General features: G+C 41.2%; 1 protein-coding gene and 1 pseudogene across 1 annotated transcript; both read right to left on the bottom strand.

The window, feature by feature from the left end:
- Positions 1-281: 281 nt before the first annotated feature.
- LOC102241426 lies at positions 282-958 on the bottom strand (annotated as a pseudogene).
- Positions 959-10,366: 9,408 nt separating this feature from the next.
- On the bottom strand, positions 10,367-13,109 carry BMP15 (bone morphogenetic protein 15). The gene is given in 3 exon segments (XM_005864543.2): positions 10,367-10,988; positions 10,991-11,326; positions 12,767-13,109. Coding segments are annotated over 3 exon segments (1,185 nt in total). The 5' UTR covers positions 13,095-13,109; the 3' UTR covers positions 10,367-10,467.
- Between the last annotated feature and the right edge of the window lie 8,918 nt (positions 13,110-22,027).

Here is a 22,027-nt window from a genome sequence, read left to right as displayed (position 1 = left end):
AATATATATTAAAAAAAAAAGAAAAAAAAAAAAAGAAAAATGAGTGAGAGAACATACAGAGTTCCCATATACCACTGTTCCTTCCTCTCCCTCCTCCACAGTTTTCCCTATTATTAACATCTTGCATTAGTATGGTACATTTGTTTTGATTGAGGGACCAATATTGATGCATTGTTATTAACTAAAGTCCATTGTTTACATGAGGGTCCAATCTTTTTTTGTTTGTTTGTTTGTCACAAGAAAGTTTATTATGAGAACAGGCTGTTTGTGGGGAGAAGGGGATATACAAGTACATATAGGTTGGGTGGCTCAGGTGAAATAGTGTGGCTTCTTTACATGGATGCCATACTCATTGAGGGCAGGGGTCAAGTCCTCCATGGTGAGAGTGTACCTGTGGTCCTTGCTCTTGCTTTGGGAGCTGCCAAAGGCTGTGCCCTTCATTTTGCATTGCTGTAGTGCATCATTGACAATATCTGAGATGAACTTCTGAGCAGCTAGGGAGATGAGCCAAGTTATGCAAGGATCTGAGGTCTCAAAGCCAGCAGGGTCCAGGTAGTAACCAGTCACTGCACTAGGATTGTAGGCATGTAATACTCCAGCTGCATCAGGAAGTCCACCAGAGGCATACTGAACACCACCGGCTTCATGTTTCCATTGCCTGTACTTGGCAGCACATTAACCTCATTAGATTTGGCACAGGACACTGGAGCCACCCAGTGCCACTCAACTGGCTCCCCCACCAGCACCCCACAGTTTCAGCCCCAGGCCACCCTGTTGTCCCATGGGGCTGGCCTTGTTCTTTGAAATGATACTGGTGGGCAGTAGGGCCCAAGTCCAAGAGGCCCAGACCCAGGCCGCCAACTCAGTGTCTGTGCCTGGAGCCACTGCAGCTTATCAGGTCAGTGGGAGAGCTGCACTCTTTCAGTTGTACATTCTGCTTGGGTTTTGATGAATGCATAATGCATTCTACCACTACAGTACCATACAGGAGAGTTTTCCTGTCCTCAAAATCCAGTGTCCTTTATATTCATCCCTTCTTTCCTCCTTCTGAACCAGTGGCAACCACTGATCTTTTTACTGTCTCTATAGTTTTGCCTTTTCCTGAATGTCATACGAATAGAATTATACAGTATGTAACCTTCTCAGACTGGCTTTCTTCACTTAGCAAAATGCATTTAAACTTCCTCCATGTCTTTTTGTGATGTGATAGCTCATTTCTTTTCATTGTTGAATAATATTCCATTGTATACATGTACCAGAGTTTGTTTATCCATTTACCTATTAAAGGGCATCTTGGTTGCTTCTAAGTTTGGGCATTTCTGAATAAAGTTGCTATAAACATTCATGTGCAGGTCTTTGTGTGAGCATAACTTTTGCACACATTTAAATAAATAAGAAGTGCGATGGCTGGATTGTATGGTAAGACTATGTTTAGCTTTGTAAGAAACTGTCAGATTGTCTTCCAAAGAAGCTGTACCACTTTTGCATTCCTACCAGCAATTGGTACTGTATGTTTTGGATACAAATCCTTTATCTAATATGGATTGTGAAACTATTTTCTTCCAATTTGTGGCTTATGTTTACATTCTCTTAGTGTCTTTTGAATAACAGAAGTTTTAATTTTAATAAAATCCAACTTATTTTTTCATTCTTAGATCATGCTTTTGATCTAAGAAATGCTTTTGATCATGCTTTTGATCTAAAAAATCATCATCAAGCCCTGGCCGGGTAACTCATTTGGTTAGAGTGTCCTCCCAGTATGCCAAGGTTGCAGGTCTGATTCCTGGTCAGAGCACATACAGGAATCAACCGTTGAATACATAAATAAGTGAACAACAAATTCATGTTTTTCTCTCTCTCTTAAAATCAATGTTAATCCTTATCTGAGGATATTTTTTCCATTGATTTTTAGAGAGTGGAAGGGAAGGAGGGCGGGGTGGGGCCTGGAGAGAGAGAGATATTGATGTGTCTCACATCAATTGGTTGCCTCTCCCATGTGCCTGGAGCTGGGGATTGAACTTGCAACTGAGGTGTGTGCCCTTGACCAGAATCAAACCCTCGACCCTTTGGTGCGTGGGCTGATGCTCTAACCACTTTGCATACGGCCCAGGCAAAATTTAAATATAAATCATCATCAGAGCAGTGCAGTGGCCAAGCTGGGTCCAAGCATCCTGTGGCTCCTGACCTCCAGGCCTAGACATGGCTACTGTCTGGGCCTCCCTGCAGTTGCTCTGCTGTTTCTTCTGGTCATCGGAGGGGGAGGTGTTGCTGAGGTGACAGGGGGCCTGACCACAGGTAATACGTGTGCATTATGTGGTGATCATTCGAAGGATAACCAAATGTACCATGTTGTACGTGAACAGATATTCTCCTCAAAATGTGGGTCTGGACTAAAACATCTGTTGCAGCAAGTCCCAGATTGTTGCTCTAAAACGGTGGTTCTCAACCTTCTGGCCCTTTAAATACAGTTCCTCATGTTGTGACCCAACCATAAAATTATTTTTGTTGCTACTTCTTAACTGTAATGTTGCTACTGTTATGAATCATAATGTAAATATCTGATATGCAGGATGGTCTTAGGCGACCCCTGTGAAAGGGTCGTTCAACTGCCAAAGGGGTCTCGACCCACAGGTTGAGAACTGCTGCTCTAAAACAATGGTTGAAATTTGGAGTTGTAGGAATTCTTCTTTGCCAGGTGTGTTTAAGAAATGTGATGGGCCGAAACCGGTTTGGCTCAGTGGATAGAGCGTCGGCCTGCGGACTGAAGGGTCCCGGGTTCGATTCCGGTCGAGGGCATGTACCTGGGTTGCTTGAGGCCCTTTTGTCTGAGCTAGTTTTTCTGTAAACACTTTGATTCTTAGTGGTATCCACAAACCAGTTTGACATGCTGTTTGTATTTGTCACTGTTTATGACCAAACATTTGAACGTTTTGTTTTTAAGGTGTGTTTAAGAAATCTGATGGCTGGCTTGGCTTAGGCTGCTGTGAACTGGCTATTACCTTGGAGAGTTGATAGGCATGCAAGCAGGCATCTTAAAAAAAATGGTATAGATTTCCAAAGTTTGCAGAAAAGAATATGTGCCTGTCCTCTATTATTTTAGTGCACTTCCTTCTCTTGTCTGGATTTCTGCATTGCCCTAGGGCCGTGGTCGGCAAACTGCGGCTTGCGAGCCACATGTGGCTCTTTGGTCCCTTGAGCGTGACTCTTCCACAAAATACCACATGCGTGCGCGCGTACAGTGCGATTGAAACTTCGTGGCCCATGCGCAGAAGTTAGTTTTCGGCCTGGGCGAGTCTATTTTGAAGAAGTACTGTTGATATTTGGCTCTGTTGACTAATGAGTTTGCCGACCACTGCCCTAGGGAGTCTGCCAGTAGTGCTGAAAAAGGACAGGACAGGAAAGCTTTCTTCAGCCCATATTTGATGTCATTTCATTATGGAAGATGAGAAACTATAAAGGAAAGTCAGTAGGAGATATTTTTGTGAGGACTCACTTTTTTTTAAATCTTAAAGCATATAAGTTTTAAACTAAACAAAACTAAAATAATGTTCTATACTAGAGCTCTGGTTTTATGAGAATAGTAAGATAAAATTAAGACTCTCAGGATGTTACAAAGAGGCTCTAAGAAGTGCAAAAACAAAAATGGTCAGCCTTGTGAGTTTTAGGCTCAGTTCCATCAGCATCGTCCTATCAACACACAGCTAAGTGCATAAGAGAAGAGTACAGGTATGTGTTAATTTTTTTTCTCAACATTCACATGGTTCAGAATTCAAAATGTTATACAAGAAAAAGTCTCTTTTCACTTCTTGTACTGCAACCACTCAGTTCCTTAAGTGACCAGAGATATTTTATGCATATAAGGTAAATATGTACATACTAGTGGCCCTGTACATGAAATTTGTGCACATTAAAAGGGAATTAATTAGAGGAAATATTTTAATATTGCTATTTGCCCTTTCTCTATAATAGAAGAGTCAGAGATGAAAGAAAATTAGTAAAATGTATATGAAAATCTTCCTCATGTCAGATTCTGTGGTGCACTGCGGGACCCAGAGTCAAGTCCCTGCACATCCACAGAACCTCAAAATCACACGAGACCCAGACCCAGCTGGCCCCACCCTTGTCAAGCCCCGCTGGGCAGGGGATGCAGCCTCAGGTCCCCTGGCCTGGCACTGGGTGGGAGGACAAAGCCTCAGGTCCCCCGTCAAGCCCCGCAGGGTCGGGGGCACAGTCACAGGTCCCCCGTCAAACCCCACTGGGTGGGGGACACAGCCTCAGGTCCCCCGGCCCAGCTCCAGGCGGGGAGCGCAGCCTCAGGTCCCCCAGCACACCCTCAGGTCCCCTATCCCAGTGCTGGGGTGGGGAGTATGCCTTGAGTTCCCCTGGCCCAGACCAGGGGGCACAGCCTGAGGTCCCCTGTCAAACCCCGTTGGGCAGGGGGTGTGGCCTGAGGTTCCCTGGGCTGGGGCAGGAGGCACTCCTTGAGGTCCTCAGTCAAGCCCCACAGGTGGGGGGTGTGGCCTGAGGTCCCCCATCAAGCCCTGCGGGTGGGGGGTGTGGCCTGAGGTCCCCTGGCCTGGCGCCAGGGCAGGGGGCGTGGCCTGAGGCCCCTGTCAAGCCACACCAGGTTGGGGGCACAGCCTCAGGTCCCTGCTGATTGCTCGTTATGGCTCCTTATGGCAACTCAGCCTCCACTGCGGGCACAGCCATCTTGTGTTAGGAATCTCTGCCTCCGCTGTGGGCGCAGCCATCTTGACCATTAGGGCATGATGATCAATTTGCTTATTCCCTCTTTATTAGATAAGATAGTCTTCCTCTAACCTCCCAAAACACAAATGGTAGACTGCCATACACCTTGACCCACCTCTGGATGACACTGATGGGTGCATATTTATGTATGTCTACATGGGCTGTGACATTACCCTCAGGAAATGTCAAAATTAACTGTTCTGCTTTAAGGATTAAAAATAATAAAAATAAATAAAAAATCATCATCAGGGCATCAGACAGATTTGGGTTAGGATCTGACTACCCACTCATTTGCTATGCTTTGTGACCTCAGGCAAGCCTCCAGAAGCCTTTGTTTCCACAAATGTAAAATGAAATGATACCCATTCAAGCCAAGATGAAATAAAATGATGTATGAAAACCTCAAAATATAGGGGAAAAATCATCTCCAAACCAAAGGTTACCTAGATTTTTTATATTATCTTCTAGAAGTTTTATAGTTTGTGTTTGACGTTTATATCTATGATCCATTTTCAATTAAATTTTTGGACAACTACATGTGGTTTTCTAGTTATCCCGGCACCATTTGTTGAAAAGATTAGCCTTTATTTATTGAATTGCTCTTCCATCTTTGTCAAAGATCAGTTGACTATATTTGTGTGGGTCTATTTTGAGACTCTCTATTCTATCCAATTAACCTATTTGTTTATTCTTTCACCAATACTACACTATGTTGATTACTGTAGCTTAAAAGTGAATATTGAAGTCAGGCATCTATGAAAAACCACAGCTAACATCAAACTTATGTTAAGACTAAATTCTTTCCCCCTAAGATGGGGAACAACACAAGGATGTCTGCTCTCACTACTTCTATTCAACATTATATTGGAGATTCTAGCCAGGATAATTAGCCAAAAAATGTATTCAGTTGAAAAGAAAGAAGAAAATCCCAAGGAATCCACACAAACTATTACAGCTAATAAATGATTTCAGCAAAGTTGCAGGGCAAAAGTTAAACATGGAAAAATTACTTGTATTTCTACACACTAGCAATTAATGAAATTTAGAAAAAATCATTTTATAACAGCATCAAAAAGAATAAAAAAACTTAGGAATAAATTTAAAATGTAAGATATATACTACAAAATGACAAAACATGGTTGAGTAAATAAGTCCTAAATAAATGGAAAGATATCTCATGTTATAGATCAGAAGACTTAATAATGTGAAGATAGCAATACTACTTAAACTTATCTACAGATTGAATGCAGTCCCTAATAAAAAGGAAACAGGTAGTATTTTTTCACAAATTGAAAAGGTGATTCTAAAATTTATATGAAAACTTAAAGGCCTACAATAGCCTAAAAAATCTTGGGAAAGAAGAAAATATTTGGAGGAATCACATTTCCCAATGACATAAATTACACAAAGCTACAGTTATCAAGCAGTGTCATCCTGGCATAAAAACAGATTTATGGATCAATGAAACAAAATTGACAGTCTAGAAATAAAACATTATATTTTGGGTCAATTTTTGACAAGTGTGCCAAAACAATTAAATGGGGAAAGATTAGTCTTTTCAACAAATGGTGCTGTGACAAATGGGTATCTATGTAAAAATGAATGAAGTTAGACCTTTTCCTCATAGCATATGCATAAATTAAGTAAAATGAATTAAACACCTAAATGTTACAGATAAAACTCTAAAAACTCTTAGAAAAAGACATAGATGTAAATCCTCATGACCTTGGATTATTCATTGTTTTTTGGATAACACCAGAAGCACAAGCAACAAAAGATGAAAATAGATAAATTGCATTTCTGCCAAATTAAAAACTTTTGTGCTTCAAAGGATACCATCTGGAAAGTTAAAAGGCAACCCACAGAATCAGGGAAAATATTTGCAAATCATATATCTGATAAAGGGACTAACATCCAGAATCTATAAAGAACTTTTACAAATCAGCAATAAGAGACAACCCAGTTAAGAACTGGTGAATGATTTGAATAGATATTTATCTAAAGAAGATGTGTGAGTTGCAAATTAAGACATGAAAAGGTGTTCAATATCATTAGTTGTTAGTCTTTAGTCATTATGGGAAAGCAACCAAAACCACAATGAAATATCACCTCACCTCCACTAATATGATTAAAATAAAAAAGAGACAACAACAAGTGTTGGTGAGGATGTGGAAAAATTGGAATCTTCACTCACATTCCTGGATTCCAATATAGTGCAGCCTCTTTGGAAAACAATTTAGTAGCTTCTCAAAATGTTAAACATAGTTCCCATATGATTTAGCACCATTACTCCTAGGTATATATATAAGATGAAAAAAAAAAAGAAAATATAATTCACATAAAAACTTTCACATGAACATCCATGACAACATTATTCATAATAGCCAAAAAGTAGAAACAACTCAAATGCCCATAAAGTGATGAATGGATAAGTAAAATGTGGCCTATTCTACAAATGAATTTTATTTAGCAATAAAAGGAATGAACAACATAGATGAACCTTGAAAGCATTATGCTAAGTTGAAGAAGACAGTCACAAAAAGCCAAATATCATATGACTCAACTTATATAAATAAATATTCATAAACTATAGAAAAAGAAAGTAGATTAGAGGTTGCCAGGGACTGGGGCTGGAATGATGAAATGGAAATTAAATGCTAATGAGCATAGGATTTCTTTTGTGGTAAAATTGAGTTTAGTGATTTTTGCACAACTATGTGAATGCACTAAAAATCACTGAATTGAACACCTAAAATTGTGGCTTTTATGGTATGCAAATTAGATCTCAATAAATCAATTATTTTAAAAAATGGGCTAATACCTTCTGCTTCATAGTGCTATTGGGAAAATTAACTGAAGAGTTGTGAAACCTTTTGTTACCAAATTAGGCACCCAAGTATTTGGTGGAACTGAAAATAAATTTTACCTGCTTCCCAACTTTGCTCAGAATTGAATGTAATATACTACCACAGTAAATGCGACAGAGCTCCAGGGTCAGAAGCAACTTTAAATGCCTGCTCCTTTTGTGCCCATACATTGAATAAAGTTCTGGCCCATTCACTAAAAAAGCTAGGACAAGGTGGACTTTGCTCTCTGCCTTTCCTTTCTAGACCAAATAATCATTTTTCCTCACCCACAGATTCTTCGACTCCTGTGCTGGCAAACAGATTCTTATCCACACAACCTCCTCCACTAGCAAGCATAGCTCCTTCCTCCCAGAAGAAGATTTGAGGTATAGATCTCTTACTTCAGACTTGAGGAAAAGTGCTGAGCTGAAAGCAATATTTCAAAAGAAAGGAGAATTCCTAACATCATCTACAACTGACCCCATTCTGCCAGTGTTTTCTTTGGATATTCTGACAACTCAAGGCTTACTGGATAATGGGGCCAATTAACTTTGAGCTCTACATAAATAAAGTTTCAGATGTATTTAGGACTCACAAGCCTTGGAGATCATGACTTTCTGAAAATCCCTAAGAACACTGAGATGCTGAACTCCGAATCTGGTCCTGTGACGAAAGTCTGTCTTCAGGCCTGTTATGTAGTTGTGCCTACCACAGGTAGGCCGGGGAAATGGCTAGATTAGAAGCTCACATTTACTGTCTCATGTCAACTTGCCACATATATGATTGCACAAACTGCCTTACTCAAGAACACAGCTGTCACATTCTATTGTAATTTGAATCATGATTTTGAAGTGGGGCAAAAATTAATAATGTTCCTTTATATACAAAATATATATTACATTTATCCCAATAGAAAACTAATTGAAATATTTCATGTCAGGAAGAGTACATCCTTCACGCATCCAAAAAACTGTCACTGTTCTATGTTTGAACCTATGTTTATATCCATCAAGGACATGCTATGTGCCAGGCTCCACTAATATAGAAATGGGTAAAACACAGATGAACTTCTCAAAGGGAGCTCCATCTTTTGGCAAAAAAGTTATACTGTAGTGTGTTAAAGGAAAGCAAATAGTGTTATCTGAGCACAGAGTATAGGACACATGCCTGAGTCTGGGATGTCATGGGGGGAGGAGGTGTAGAGAAATGTCCGAACTGATCCCCAAAGATACTGTATGGAAGGTAGATGGACGAAAGGATATTATGGAACAGCTCCTCAGGTAAAAGAGTAAAATGTGTGTATTTATAAACGTAAATGCACATAGATATTCAGTCTAGCTGAATATCTCCAATTATTGAGATGGGAGTCATGAGATGAGTTAATTTACAATGGATAGGTAAGAAAGAAGGATTTATATTTGGCAAATACATGCACCCATCCTAAATCAGTCCCATCCCACTGAGACTGGCCATAAGACTAGGCAAGAAACAGTTGGGCAGGGAAAAGGCCTTATTAGGCTTATTCAAGGGGGCCCCTTGGGGATCCAGGACTGCCTTAAGAGAGCAAAACTTCAGAGGAGCCTCTAGCCCCACCCTTGGGGATTAGAGTTCAGCTTCTGGTCATAGCTAAAGGAAATAAATTCCTTCTGCCCAGTCTCCTCCAATCCCCAAAACATTCAAGAAGTCTCTTTAACAACAAAATTATTTATTTGTAACAGCCCAGTTCCCATCACTTCAATACAGCACAGGAGTAGAAAAGAGTTACACTGCAAGCATCCTTTAGTCCAAGGTAGAGCTCCATGCCTCCCAAGGCAGCAAGCCCATCTCCCCCAGAGACCCATGCCCAGAGGCAAACTGAACTTGCACAAACAGGCAAGCCCAGAATGAAGTCAGACCCAGGCCTCAACATGATGCATCCTTTCCCCACAGACCTTTAATCTTCCTAACTGCAGTCTCTACCCCCACAATTAGGCCAATTCCTAGCCTCAGACACCAGAGAGCTTTCTATATGGAGTTATTAATAGGGGTTTAAGTGTTACATAAAGACAATAACCTGTGAAATCTAGTCTTCCCTAGAAAGGTTAAAATGACTCCCCTATACATAATCCTAAAGAGCAATGACAGCTCTTTCCCTCTTTCTCTTCACTATAGATGTGGGTAGTTTTGAAATGATTTTGTCTCAGACAGCTCCATATTTCCCCAGTGGTCTTATTGAAGGCTGTTCTCCTCATCCAAGGACAGGAAGGAAACTCAGATACTTTTCCCAGGTCCAGAGGCTGAGAGAAAAAGCCCTGATAATCTAGGAAAAGCCCTTCCTCTGTTTCCCTTAAAAGATTTTTGTGGAGGTTATTGCCTACAAGTTTTCTAATATATCTGGGAAAAATTAGTTTAGATTTAGATGGCAATCCAAGCACAGAGGCAGGCAGTCTTTCTGATTAGTTACTAGTTTCTAGAATATAGGAGGCCCAAATCTTCTAGAGAGCCTCAGAAGATGTACACTAGGAAGATGCCACCTTTCCCATGTCTTGGTGGGACAATGCCCAAAATTGTACCCATAATGGACTGGTGACCTTTTTAACAAAGTCACCATGAAAAGACAAGAAAATAGAGAGGACATATCTAAAGGAACATCTTACTCAAGCATTAAGGGCTCTGACTAGTGGTCAAAACATACTGATGTTTGGTATCAGAACTGTATTTATAATGTGAGATTATAAACAGGGAAGGAGACTGAAGTAACAACACTTAAGGCAAGGAATAGAACCCATAGATTAGCTATAGGATCACTGCAGCTTTAACATTGACATTTGTCTCTTTATTTTAAACCCTACTCCAATTTCTTGGGAAACTTGAGCTACCTGTATCTGTGCTATCACCTACATGTGCAGGCCTGGGCAATCATATCCTCATACTCCTTGTACAAGATATTCCCATTAGCCTCAGCCATAAGGATGCTAATGGGAGCACACTTATAAGGGACACGTGAGGGCTGAGGGACACTCTGGTTCACCAGCTCATTGACAAGGTTCTGGATGATGGCGTGATTGGGAGAATTGAGACCATAGTGTAGTACCCGAGGGCAGGCACCCTTACAGTAGTTTGGGGTATAGAGATTGGGAGCAATGATCCAGTGATCCCAGCCCCGCTGATGGAAACTAACTTGGAAATGGTGGAGGGAACACTGGCTACCTTCAGGCCCATCATGTTCCTGGGAGGGGCCAGGAATCTTAGATGCGACACTGCCTGCTTGCCGTGCCCTCCGCAAGAGAAGAGAAGAGTCCCTTTCCATAAATTCCTCCAGGCCTCTGGGTAGAAGTTTGGCCTTCTGAACACTTTTATGAGTGTCATTGAAATAGAGTAACAAGAAGGCAGTGTCCAAAGGTGAAGTGCCCGCCACAGGAGCTCATGACCCTCACTACCTTTTTGATGCGGACACATGAAGCCCAGTCGTAGAATCCGGCGCCTCTTGTGATTCCAGAGTCTTTGCTGAACGTGTTGTGTGGTATCCATCTCTGTCCAAGCTTCAGATAGTAGGGAAGGTTTTGAGGAACCTCTTCCTGAGGAAGGAAAGCTGTTGGTAGGGCTTTTCTGGACCCAGGGTTCCACATGGCAGGAGAGGTGGAAGCCAGCTAGGTGGAGTTGATGGCGGTAAACCACAGTGGCTCTGACTAGTTGGTAGGCTACCTGGTTTGGTTTCAAAGGAAAGTCCAGGGTCTGTATGTGCCGGGGGCCTGCATAAGTAAGAGGAAATAAGAACATAGGATTAGCTTCTTACCCCTGAGCCTAAAACTTTTTCACAAACCTCAGTACACGCAGACAGCTGTAAGCAGCCCTAAAATTAACTCAAGATCACAATAATAGCCATTGTTTATTGAGCATTAGCTCTTTAACCTGCAATAGCCTTATGAGCTAGTTATTATACCCATTTTACAAAGAAATTAAGACTCAGAGAAGCTATGCCAGAGGACATAAAGCCAGTGTGTGGTACAATAAAAATTTGAGCCCAAGTCACACCCAGCTCTACCAATTACTAGCTGTGTTAAACTAAGTTACTCTAAGTCTCAGTTTCTTCACCTATAAAATGGGTATGTTAATAGTACTTACCTCATAGGATAGTGGTATTAAGGAAGATCATGTTTGTATTTTACCCAATGCCTGGCACCTGGTAAGCTCACAGTAAAGGTTAGTTAGGGGTATGTTAGTTGTTTTGCTTAGAGGAGGGAGTGTAAATCCTGTCTGTTTTCATCTTTGAGACTAGCAAAACCCAAGTTTGATATCACAGTGTTCCCAAGGTTTCCTTGAAGTTGATGACTATCAGCTTTCCCTAGAGAGTCCTGTACTTCAGGAACCCACTGCTGTCCTAGAACAGTATCTAATGAAGATGTTAAAACAGAATTAAGCATAATGAGAACAAAGACAATTCCAAAATATATTTGTTACCAAAATCCCAATGTGGCAACATGACCTAAATAAAAAAACACACAAACTGCTTGGTATACAAGGATATTGGGGTACAGCATTTAAACACTTGAGAAGTTATGAACATACTTTAGAATAAAAAAGACTTGAGCTCAGATCCTGCCCCTGCCACCCACTGTTCTTGTGACCTTTGCAAGTTAACCTCTCTGTGCTTTAGTTTTTCTTATCTTTAAGGATTAGGCTAATTGCTGTATGACAGCTAGTGATAGTAGCTGTCATTAAGGATTAAGTACAATTGATATTCACTGAGCCAGTATACAGCTTGTTTCTGTCCTTTCTGAGGCTTTGTAAATGTCCCCAATTCAGCATTCTCTACTCTTTACTGTACTTTAAGAATAAAGCATATAAACAGCCCTCCACAAGAATGTATATGGGCATTTCTCAATTACAGTTTTCAGTGATATAACAAGCAGTAAGAGTTTTTTTGTAAGGTAGAAGTTGACACATCACTCAATTGCCCTGGGGTCTGGGAGATATTCCTCAGGTAGGCCCAAGGCAATTCATTCTTAAATTGGGCCTCTAAATGATAGCAGGATTGGCGTCAGCTTTTCCCAAGTTTGCCATTCTTTGAAAACCAATCCTGAGAAAACAACCTCCTACCAGGCAATGAAACCTGACAGTAAACTCACAGATCCTTTACACTCTTCCCCAAGATTTCTCTCCCTCCAGGATAGTATGGAATTATAACTCACCTCTGAGGGGCCTTGCTACATTGGCCAAGGGCCTCACCAGCCTCACCATGGTGGCCCCAATCGTGCGGTTCTCCCTAGGGTGCCCATGCACATCAGCTGAGCGCTGGTACAACTCCAGCATGTACTGCATGGGATGCCCTAGGACCTGTGGCTTCCTCTGCTGCTTGCCAGGGGCTTTTTCTAGCAGCTCCTGAATCAGGGGCAAGGTAGGGGCTTCAGCCAGAGGGCCAGTAGAGTGCTGCCCTACCGTTCCCATTTGGACTCTGTGTTCTGTAAAAAGCACCAGTCCCCAGAGAAGAAGAATTCTAAAGCTGCTGAGGAGGACCATCTTGAAAGGCTTGGTGTTCAACAACATATTCCAGCCCAAGCCCAAAGGATATCACTCTGTCTCTTTCCTGTCACAGAGGTAACTGCATCCTGGCTCCACAAGCACAAAGGAGAGGGCAAGAAAAAAATGAAGGCAGGTAGGTCCTATGTTGCTTCTTTTGAGAGGATCTTCTGGACCAAATGAGGTCTCCTAACTTAGCCTCTTTGCATCAAAACTAATAAAAACAGCAGGTGGGACAAGGCAGCATGCCCCTCCTGCTCTCCAGGGCTGGTAACTAGATAGCCCTTATTCAGAGGCTGAGGTGATTTAAAAGAAGTCCATTCCAGGACCTGCTCCCTTACCTTATCCACTAGGATGAAAAAAAGCAGCACTAGCTTGTTCTGCTTCACAGCTTTAAAGGAAGTCTCTTAATCAGTCCTTAAAGGGCCAGAGGCCTCCTGCTACCACCCTACTTCCATGCAGTACTGTCTCTAGTGCAGCATTTCCCAAAATGTGATATGCTGATGACTTGTAGTGAAACTATCTTCTGTGACTGGTAAGAATGCAGACTTCTGGGTCCCCAGAAGTCTGAATCTTAACAAATGTTCCAAGAAATTCCTGGTAACAGTAAAATGTGGAAACCACTGTGTGAGTGTGGCTGGTAGAGCTTGAAGATGCCTTAACAGTGGTTCTCAATCTTGGCTGTACATTAGAATCACCCGGGGAGCTTTAACTATCAGGGATGCCTGGGTACCATCTCCAGAGGTTCTGATGTAGTGGATCTGGGGTGTTACCAGAGCATCACAATTTTTTAAAGTTCTGCAGCTGATTTTAATGTGCAGCCCTGTTTGAGTTCCCTGACTTAGAATTTTCTGGTTTATCATGGAAGGTGTTGAGATCCTGAATGGGCTTCATCAGAGAAGGCTGGGGCAATGGAAGATAAATCTGTGGAAGTTGGCTGGGCGCTTACCTAGCTTGGATGGTTAATGGGAAGCAGCAGGACTGGGTCAGTTTAGTTAAGGCTGCCCAGACCAGGATTCTGCAGAAAAATGATAGGTTGAGTTCTGGTTCTGTCCAAGGAGAAGCAGTTTGTTGGGTTCTAAGGAGAAGGTGGGGCAGGAAGTCAAGCCATGGCTCTAGGAGATGATGCAGCAGGCCTGATTGGTAGGAGGCCTTTACCTCATACCCAAAATATCTATGGATGGGCATCATTATGGTGAAACAGGCATGGACGTTGTAATCACACTGCGCTCCCACGATGTGCTAGTTCTGGCCTCATGAGCTGTGGAGAGGCAGCCAAGAAGCCTCTCTGTCCTCCATGTCTGCACCTCTTCTCCCTCTTCTCTACCCCCTCTTTGAATTGTGATTGTCTCTTATTAGCTGTAATTTAACTTCTCCAAAGCAAATCTCTTCATTTCCCTGAGCCACACTCTCCTCACCTATAAAATGGAGATAACATGTTTTATCTCACACGTTGCTATGAGGATACAAAGAAATAATCTATGTTCATTGCACAAATCATTAGACACAGGATGGATATCACACAACACGTTGGCTACATGCTCAAAATTATTTGTTCCATTTCCTTATTTTTTCTAACGTGGCATTGGCCCCTGGCATGTACACATGCTTTACAAAACAAAAGGCCTGGGCTGACGGTTCTTTTAGATCTGGACTCAAATCCCAATAATAATAAAAAAAAACCCCACAAAAAACCCCCCAAAACCAACCATTAGCTGGGTGACCCTAGTGTGAGTTATTTCATCTGAATTGTTAGTTCCTTTAGAACAGTGGTTCTCAACCTTGGCTGCACATTAGAATCACCTGGGAATCTTTTTAAAATCCTGATTTCTGGGCCTCATCCTCCGGAAATTCTGTTTCTTTGTTACTAATGTTGTGGCCCCACCCCATAACAAAGAAACAGAATTTCCGGAGGATGAGGCCCAGAAATCAGGATTTTAAAAAGATTCCCAGGTGATTCTAATGTGCAGCCAAGGTTGAGAACCACTGCTTTAGAAAGTTGTGAGAATACTGCCTGCATTTGGATTGCATACAATAATATACAAGTTAAGGATCCAAACAGATGATTCACAGTAGGCAAAACCTGATTGGCAAGAACATACAAAACAATGTAATGGGAACCAGGAAAATGCAATTTAAAATCACATGAGATACAATTCCACACCCATTGAGTTGGCAGCATATTAAAAGGGTGATGCTATTAAGTTCAGGTGAAGATATAGAACACACGTAACTCTCTTACACTGCTGTTGGGGAAGTGACTTGATACAATCACTTTACAGAGCAATCTGCATTATCTCTAGTAAGGTTGAAGATGTATCATTCAGCAATACCAATGCTAGAGCAGTAGCTTTTAGAAATTTTTGTCTGTGGCTCACAGCAATAAATACATTTTACATTGCTACCCAATACAAACATAAGCACACACACTAACACATATGTACTTGAAATAAACGTTTTCTGAAGCAATATTTATCCTTACGACATATAGGGAGGGGTAATATATCATAATGGGTAAGAACACGGCTCTGAAGCCAGAATCCTGTTTAAATTCAGCTCCACCATTTATTAGATTGATCTCGGGCAAGTTATTCATCTCTGTGCCTCAGTTTTCGCATTTGTAAAATGGAAACCATAGCCTTTCTCTGCTTCAATTTTCTAACATGTAAATGGGATTAATAAAAAGACTTACCTCAGTATTTTTGTAAGGATTAAATTAGCTAATACACATAAGGCATTTAAAGGAGTGCCCGGCACAAAGTAAATTCTAGACACAGGTTAATTGTTACTACATTTGATGCAAGTTGTGTTCACCAGAAAGTTTGGCTTTCTCTGATGTGCTAGTTCTGGCCTCATGAGCTGCAGAGAGGCAGCCAAGAAACCTCTCTGTCCCCTTGGTCTACACTGCTCCTCCCTCCTCTCTTACCCCCTTCTCTGCTGCCCCAACATTCTCTTTGGCCCTTGACCTCCGTCTGTTACCAATTTAAACTTCCTATTTTTCTAGTCAACATAACTAAATAAAAGAACAAGTTGTCAGGACAACTATCAAAGGGTCCATATAAGAGTTTTGGGTACAGTTTTCTTTGATGTTTCAGTGGCATTGGATTGGGATTACATCTGTCAAGAACATTTTTCTGCCATCTCTTAGTAATGCGATTTTGACATAGGATCAAAAGAAGTAAAAAGAAACAACATATTACACTGGAAAGAGTGTGATTTGAGTTTGAATTCCTGGTTCTGCTTGTTATTGGTTGTTGCTTAACCTCTCTGCTTCTCAGCTTTCTTAACTGTAAATTGGGGATATTCTTTACTTTCCAAGGTTATGGTGAGATTTAAAAGATATAATGTATATAAAGTACCCAACACATAGATAATGCTAAGTAAATGGTAAAATTTGTCATTAATAGCCTATGATTTAAAAGTATACATAAGTGTATCTGACCAAAGGAAATATCTGGTCAGCATTCATCTAAAGTTCAGCTGAATTTTTATTCCATCCCTTCACCTGACAGGGCTTCAGTAGACTTAACTGATTGAGTAGGTCAGCTTTCCTATATTCAGAAAAAGATCCCAAAAGCAACCCCATTCTTACCACTAGAATTAAAGAAGCTAATATGATTATTTCCTGGAAATGCCCTCTGGTGGGCCCAAAGTTTGATACTGCCCCATATCCCCAGAGGAGGGCACCAACTTTCTTTTGAGCCTATGGTTACAGGTGTGGGGTGAGGTGGAGGGGCAGGTTATAGGTGAGTGGAACAGGGTCAACTAAAGGATATTTTCCAACCCTTCCTGCTTTAGAAAAGCCAGTATGTGGCAAACAACTAATTGTATAAATTGGACACTGTAGGAGGTGATTATTGACATGACAAAAGGGGTTCTTGAAACAGCAAAATGGGTCACCCCAAGTTGCTTTGAGCAGCAGGTACCCTTAATATGTGGTGTGGGTTAACTTTTGAAATTCTAATGTGTTGGGCATACTAGTAAAGTGCATGAAGTTTACAAAAGAGTAAACTTTTATCTAGTTTTGGGGAGGATGGCTATTTTATAAAGTATACATGTATAAAGGATTTCTTCTTTTACATTATTATAATTCACATTTTCTTGCAATTATATTCATTCAACAAATATCTAATTAAGCACTTTCTTGTGTTAGAAAGTAAGGGTCTAGGGCAGCCGTGGGCAAACTACAGCCCGCGGGCCGGATCCAGGTTTCACAGGTGAGGAAAGTGAGGCCTGAGAGCGGGAGGGACTAGTCCAGCCGTGGGCAAACTACGGCCCGCGGGCTGGATACGGCCCGTTTGAAATGGATAAAACTAAAAAAAAAAAAAAAAAACCCGTACCCTTTTATGTAATGATGTTTACTTTGAATTTATATTAGTTCACACAAACACTCCATCCATGCTTTTGTTCCGGCCCTCCGGTCCAGTTTAAGAACCCATTGTGGCCCTCGAGTCAAAAAGTTTGCCCACCCCTGGTCTAGGGCTATAGCTAGGCTGCGTGGGTTCAAATTCCAGCTCTACCACTTAACTAGCTTGGTAATTTTGGGCAATTGACTTGATGTTTCTGTGCCTCAGTCTCCTCATCTATTAAGAATAATAACATTGCTTTAGAGGACTGTTGTGAGGATTAAATGTGTTAATGTACATAATAAGCATACAGTGTTCTAGACACTATATTAAACCCTGAGACTACAGAAAGTAACATGACAAGTCCTCTATCTTTAGCACTCCCAGGCACTATGCTAAGCACTGAAGTAGGTTGGTAGATACTAAGACAAAAGCTTCTATTTCAAGAAGATAACAACTTTCATAGTGACATAAAAGATAGGAACCATTTCCCCAAGCCATGGCATTTTCTCTGATTACTGTTCTGAGTTCTTGAAAAATTGACCTATTTTCCAGATATGTTGTTTACAAAATCATTTTCTATAAAACAAAGATTATAGGGAGGGGGTTAGGGTGGGTAAAAAAGGGGAAGGGAATAGATGTACAAATTTCCAGTTATAAAAGCAGTCATGGGGATGTAAAGTACAGCATAAGGGATATTGTCAATAATATTGTAATAACTTAGTGTCAGGAGGGTACTAGACTTACCAGTATGGTCACTTTGTAAGTTATATAAATGTCTAATCACTATGTTGTACACCTGAAAGAAATATAATATTGTATGTCAACTGTATTTGAAAAATAAAATAGTATATTATAAAAAACAGATTACAGTGTATTTTTAGAAATATTTATTAATTTGATACTAGACTACATCCTTTTATATTATATTGTATCTCATTTTATCTTCATATCAACTCTGTGAGTTAAGTATTGTTATTCTTATTTAAAGATAAGGAAATTTAAGATAGGAAAAAGGAAACTTGCCCAAGGTTGTACAGGTCTCAAATGATGGAGTCCACTGGGATTTGGTCCCCAAGTTAGGTTGATCTTAGAGACCCTCTCTTTATACTTTATATATCACTATGTAAGCTGACAATAAGCTTTTAGCCCCTTAACAAGACTCGGTTACTCTATAAGGTAATCTCACAGAGATTCTGGAAAACAACACTAAAATATAAGTTCTGTAAAATCAATGATCATGTCCATCTTATTTATTATAGGTACTCAATAAATATTTATTGAACAAATGGTTGCACTAGGAGCTTATTATTCTTGCCAAAATCTAGGCTTATGGGCAGACTTTTGTTGGACTCTTCTTGTAATGTGTCCTCAGAGAAGGCTCTCCTGAGTTTTGAGGTAGAAATGAAACAATCACTTCTCCCACCCTGTGCATTCAACTCCTTTTTTCAAAAAAGTCATTATTGCCTGTCTTAATAAGTCCTTGTGACTCTCACCATTCCTACTGATGCCAAAGGCCCCAGTAAAAGAAGAACCAACTTTTCTATGCATGGGCTGCAAGAATCACTGCTCACAGCATGTGGTGTCCAGCCTCCCTTGTCTGAAGGCCAGGAAAGGTCTTCTTTACTTGCAGTACATTCAGGTCTAGACTCCTAGGTAGCCAGATTAACCTTGGGTCATAGACCCTGAACTAAAACACTTACCAAGTTCAATGGTGTGCCAAGCATTATGGGTGTATGATAGTGGAACCCAGTTCAGCAAGGAAAACATTTGCAATGGTCCCAAGGATGTAGAAGATCCATATAGCTAGAGTACAGAGAAGAGACTGTGGGAAAGAGTTTCAGTTGATGATGGTATGTAGGAGCCAGAATATGCATGGCTTTGAAAGGGCTGCTGCTAGCCTTTGTGCATCTTTAAAAAATATTTTTATTGATTTCAGAGAGGAAGATAGAGGGAGAGAGATAGAAACACCAATGATGAGAGAGAATCATCGATTGGCTGCCTCCTGCATGCCGCACACTGGGGATTGAGCCTGCAACCTGGGCATGTGACCTGACCAAGAATCGAACTATGACCTCCTGGTTCATAGGTCGACCCTCAACCACTGAGCAACACTGGCTGGGCTGGGCATCTTTTTGACAATTAAAACAAGAGTGCACAAATTAGAAAGAGATAACCCTTCTGAGTGGACACAACTCTATGCTGGATTTCAGCCCTCACATTCCCCCTTGACAGGGCACCTTTGTGTAGTGCACTAGTTGCACAGCCATTTGTAATTATCCTATTTGTAAGGCTTTTGGCCTTCTCCGTGCTTTAGCCACACTGGTTATCTTTCAGTTTTCCCAACAAACTGTAGTACCTTTGTCTCAAGGTCTTTATATACACTACCTACTATGCCTGAAATACTCTCTTCCCCTCCCATTCCCCAGAGTATGTCCACTTAGCCTTTATATCTCAGCTAAAGTATCACTTCCTTGAGGATGCCTTCTCTGAGTCCTTAGATTAGATCTAAAAAGTATTTGAGGAAGATCTGCAATGATGATGACACTTGAATTGGATTCTTAGTTATAAGTAGGATTTTAATGGATAGACAAAAGAAGATATGCCATTCTGGAACCAGAATATATCAGATATTGCCCTCAAAATTGTAAGAAGGATGGACTGAAGAGATCTTGAAAGGTTTTGCAAAGCAGGACCTAAAGAGCAGTGTCATTCCTACTGTGGGACATTTAGGAAGAGCTGAGCAGCAGTTATAAGGAACAAAATCAGATACAAGTCACGCCATCTGAGCATATACTGGATCCTTTGTGCATGTGTTATTTCATTAATTACAACTGTGAAATAGGTATGGGCATTCCTATTTTTACAGAAAGAGGAATTGAAGTTCGAAGCAGTTAACCTGGATAATATAGCTATAATGAAAGGCAGATTGGCACTCAGATCTTCTGACTCCAGGTTCAGGGCTTTTCTTATATCTTTGAGAAGTCTGTACTTATGTTCTTCAGTACTCTCAAAGCCTGGCTTCCCATTCTGGGTCTACAGAATTTGGTTTTCAGAATAAGAATAGAGAAGCTTCTATCCAAATGGTCCCTACAAGAGCTCTCATGATGTTTCTGGGATCTTTAGGCTGGCGGCAATGTCCAAAAAGGGATCTCTGGGGATAGCAATTTAGAAACAAAACCTTGTAAACCTTAGCGTAAGAGTGCAAAATTTTAACTCTCATCATTGCTTATAGATCATATTACTCCTAGGCAACCAGAAGGATATGTTTTCTTTTAGCCAAGTATGTAGGTAAGAGCTAGTGATGATATATTCTGAAGATCCTTTTGGCCTCAGAGACAGCATTAGCTGGTGTAGCTTTTGGAGTTTTTGGTCATTCCTGGATAATCAATTTATTAGTATTTTTACCACTGGCCATATTTCCATTCTTTGGCCTCCTTCCCTCTGATCCCAGTAGCCACTTGTATTTTTTTGTTATTTGATACTATAGCAAATGACTAGGTAATCGAATTCCTGCATTAGAGATAGAGGGACTGTCATTCTGAGTGTCCCACAGAGACTGGTTGCATAAGTATAATCCTTTTTCTATTGCATATCAACTTCACATGGGTTGGCATGGCTGAATACCAATAGAACCTGGGCAGAACAACTAACATTCTGGATGGCTTGGGACAGAAGAAAAGGAAGTTAAGAGTGGCCTCACCTAGCCAGAGTGGCTCAGTGGTTGAGCTTCAACCTATGAACCAGGAGGTCAGGGTTTGATTCCCGGTCAGGGCACATGCCCAAGTTGCGGGCTCAGTCCCCGGTGGGAGGCATGCAGGAGGCAACCAATCGATGATTCTCTCTCATCATTGATGTTTCTGTCTCTCCCTCTCTCTTCCTCTCAAATCAATAAAAATATATTTTAAAAAAGAGTGGCCTCTTCAAAGACTCAATAGCTGTTTTCCTGTTCTACAAGTCTACAAGCTCTGCCCTCATCTCAAAGCCAGTATAGATAAAAGTGGTCAAAAGATACAAAATTCCTGTTATAAAATAAACTAGAGGCCCAGTGTGCGAAATTGCATGAGATCCAGACCCAACATGCCGGCAGGACCCCAGACCTGCCCTGCACAAGCTGTGGGCCCCACCTCTGCCGCGTGAGCCCTGCCAGCCTTGCACGAGTCCTGCCAGCCCTGTGCGAGCCCCACCTCACCATGTGAGCCATGAGTCCTGGCCCGGGAGAGGTGCTCCATGCACCTCCTGGTGACCAGTTGTTTAGTTGTTCTGCCATTATGGCATCACAACCACAGGCCTTTTATGATATAGACTAGAGGCCTGGTGCACGACATTTGCGCACTGGGGGTGTGGGGGTCCCTCAGCCTGACTTGCACCCTCTCCAATCTGGGAGCCCTCAGGGGAGCCCTCTCCAATCTGGGAATTTCTGTCTTTGCAATCATATGAGCAAATTATCTGAGACCCCAACTCAGTTTGGTTTGTTGCTCACAGAATAATAGAGGCATTTTTTTTCTTTGCTTCATTGGTGGAGATTTCCTGGAAGTTTTAGGATATCTTCCCTTTAATTTTTCCTAGACACTCTGATTTTACTTA

Source organism: Myotis brandtii, unplaced genomic scaffold, assembly GCF_000412655.1.
Source record: "Myotis brandtii unplaced genomic scaffold, ASM41265v1 scaffold1875, whole genome shotgun sequence".
Taxonomy (NCBI): domain Eukaryota; kingdom Metazoa; phylum Chordata; class Mammalia; order Chiroptera; family Vespertilionidae; genus Myotis; species Myotis brandtii.
The sequence above is the reverse complement of the archived record's forward strand: the minus strand, read 5'-3'. Positions and strand labels throughout refer to the sequence as shown.